A 2,512-nucleotide genomic window follows, 5' to 3' on the forward strand; every position below is an offset into this window, starting at 1 on the left:
TGTGTTCAGGTCTTACCTGTGCAGTCATGTGACCTGTGTGTTCAGGTCTTACCTGTGCAGTCAGATGACCTGTGTGTTCAGGTCTTACCTGTGGAGTCATGTGACCTGTGTTCAGGTCTTACCTGTGCAGTCAGGTGACCTGTGTGTTCAGGTCTCACCTGTGGAGTCATGTGACCTGTGTTCAGGTCTCACCTGTGCAGTCAGGTGACCTGTGTGTTCAGGTCTTACCTGTGCAGTCAGGTGACCTGTGTGTTCAGGTCTTACCTGTGGAGTCATGTGACCTGTGTGTTCAGGTCTTACCTGTGCAGTCAGGTGACCTGTGTTTCTCTGTTCAGGATGTTCCTGCAGATCTTCTGGTCCAGCTGGTCCAACAGAGACTGAAGGAGGTGGACTGTCTCCAGGAGGTGAGTTCTTCTCTTCTCTCCACTCGGGGGTCAGAGGTTGAACTTGTGGTGGACTCAGCAGCTCCTCACCTGAACACCAGGTGTGTTTGACTCTAAATAAAGTCAAGTCAAACCGTCTGACAGCTGGAAGCTGCCTGCAGTCAGACGGAGGATGAGATGATGGCAGCCTCTCTGATGAGAATAATTAGCTCTGTGGTGCTGATGTGTCAAACCAGGACTCCCAGCAGGCTGAGCAGTGTGGCGGCTCTGCTCCCCTGAGAGAACCTCTGAGAGCTGTCAGAGCTGAGCAGTGTTACACAGCGCCTCTGCTCGTTAGCATCACACAGAGCCTCTGCTCGTTAGCATCACACAGCGCCTCTGCTAGTTAGCATCACACAGAGCCTCTGCTCGTTAGCATCACACAGAGCCTCTGCTCGTTAGCATCACACAGAGCCTCTGCTCGTTAGCATCACACAGCGCCTCTGCTAGTTAGCATCACACAGAGCCTCTGCTCGTTAGCATCACACAGAGCCTCTGCTCGTTAGCATCACACAGCGCCTCTGCTAGTTAGCATCACACAGAGCCTCTGCTCGTTAGCATCACACAGAGCCTCTGCTCGTTAGCATCACACAGCGCCTCTGCTAGTTAGCATCACACAGAGCCTCTGCTCGTTAGCATCACACAGAGCCTCTGCTCGTTAGCATCACACAGCGCCTCTGCTAGTTAGCATCACACAGAGCCTCTGCTCGTTAGCATCACACAGAGCCTCTGCTCGTTAGCATCACACAGCGCCTCTGCTAGTTAGCATCACACAGAGCCTCTGCTCGTTAGCATCACACAGAGCCTCTGCTCGTTAGCATCACACAGCGCCTCTGCTAGTTAGCATCACGTCACACTTCCTGTTGGAGTGATACACAACACAGAGCTGCAAACACACAACACAGAGCTGCAAACACAAAACATAGAGCTGCGAACACACAACATAGAGCTGCGAACACACAACATAGATCTGCAAACACACAACATAGAGCTGCGAACACACAACATAGAGCTGCAAACACACAACAACAACAACACAGAGCTGCAAACACACAGCAACACACAGAGCTGCAAACACACAACATAGAGCTGCGAACACACAACATAGAGCTGCAAACACACAACAACAATAACACAGAGTTGCAAACACACAACACAGAGCTGCAAGCACACAAGAACACACAGAGCTGCTAACACACAACACACAGAGCTGCAAACACACAACAACAACACACAGAGCTGCTAACACACAACACAGAGCTGCAAGCACACAACAACACACACAGAGCTGCTAACACACAACACACAGAGCTGCAAACGCACAACACAGAGCTGCAAATGCACAACGTAGGGCTGCAAATACACAACACACAGAGCTGCTAACACAACACAGAGCTGCAAACACACAATAACAACACACAGAGCTGCTAACACAACACAGAGCTGCAAACACACAATAACAACACACAGAGCTGCTAACACAACACAGAGCTGCAAACACACAACACACAGAGCTGCAAACACACAACAACAACAACACAGAGCTGCAATCACACAACACACAGAGCTTCTAACACACAACAACAACACACACAGAGCTGCAATCACACAACACACAGAGCTTCTAACACACAACAACAACACACCAAGCTGCAAACACACAACAACACACAGAGCTGCAAACACACAACAACACAAATGGATGTTGTGTGTTGTCACAAACACAGGTACAGGTCAGTCTTAGGGTGAAGAGGGTCAAGTGGGTGGGACTAAGCACACAGCCCTGTGGTACTCTTGAGGTTAGGATTGTGGTGGATTTTGTTCTTTGTCCTGACATTTTGGGTCAGTTTTGACCAAAGTCCATGAACAGAAAGAGACAGAGTCCAGAAGGAATCAGGTTTGGACCAGTTTATGGGGGTCATGGTGCTGAAGGTGGAGCTGAAGATCCAGGTCTAGGTCAGTCTGGACCACAACACTTCACACTTCAGTTCTGCTTTTAAAAGATGTGTGCATTCAGCTTCCTCTGCATCTGCCACCGTGTGTGTGTGTGTGTGTGTGTGTGTGTGTGTGTGTGTGTGTGTGTGTGTGTG

At 49.8% G+C, this 2,512-nt stretch overlaps 1 protein-coding gene across 3 annotated transcripts in view; it reads left to right on the forward strand.

The window, feature by feature from the left end:
- ak8 (adenylate kinase 8) overlaps positions 1-2,512 on the forward strand; it is a 12,489-nt gene that overhangs the window by 4,061 nt on the left and 5,916 nt on the right. For all 3 annotated transcript variants that reach the window (XM_014022800.1, XM_014022801.1, XM_014022802.1), the window contains one exon: positions 336-404. In XM_014022800.1, coding sequence (XP_013878254.1) covers positions 336-404 — 69 coding nt within the window. The remainder of the gene's footprint in view (positions 1-335; positions 405-2,512) is intronic.

The sequence above is a fragment of the Austrofundulus limnaeus genome, unplaced genomic scaffold, assembly GCF_001266775.1.
Source record: "Austrofundulus limnaeus strain Quisiro unplaced genomic scaffold, Austrofundulus_limnaeus-1.0 Scaffold343, whole genome shotgun sequence".
Taxonomy (NCBI): Eukaryota; Metazoa; Chordata; class Actinopteri; order Cyprinodontiformes; family Rivulidae; genus Austrofundulus; species Austrofundulus limnaeus.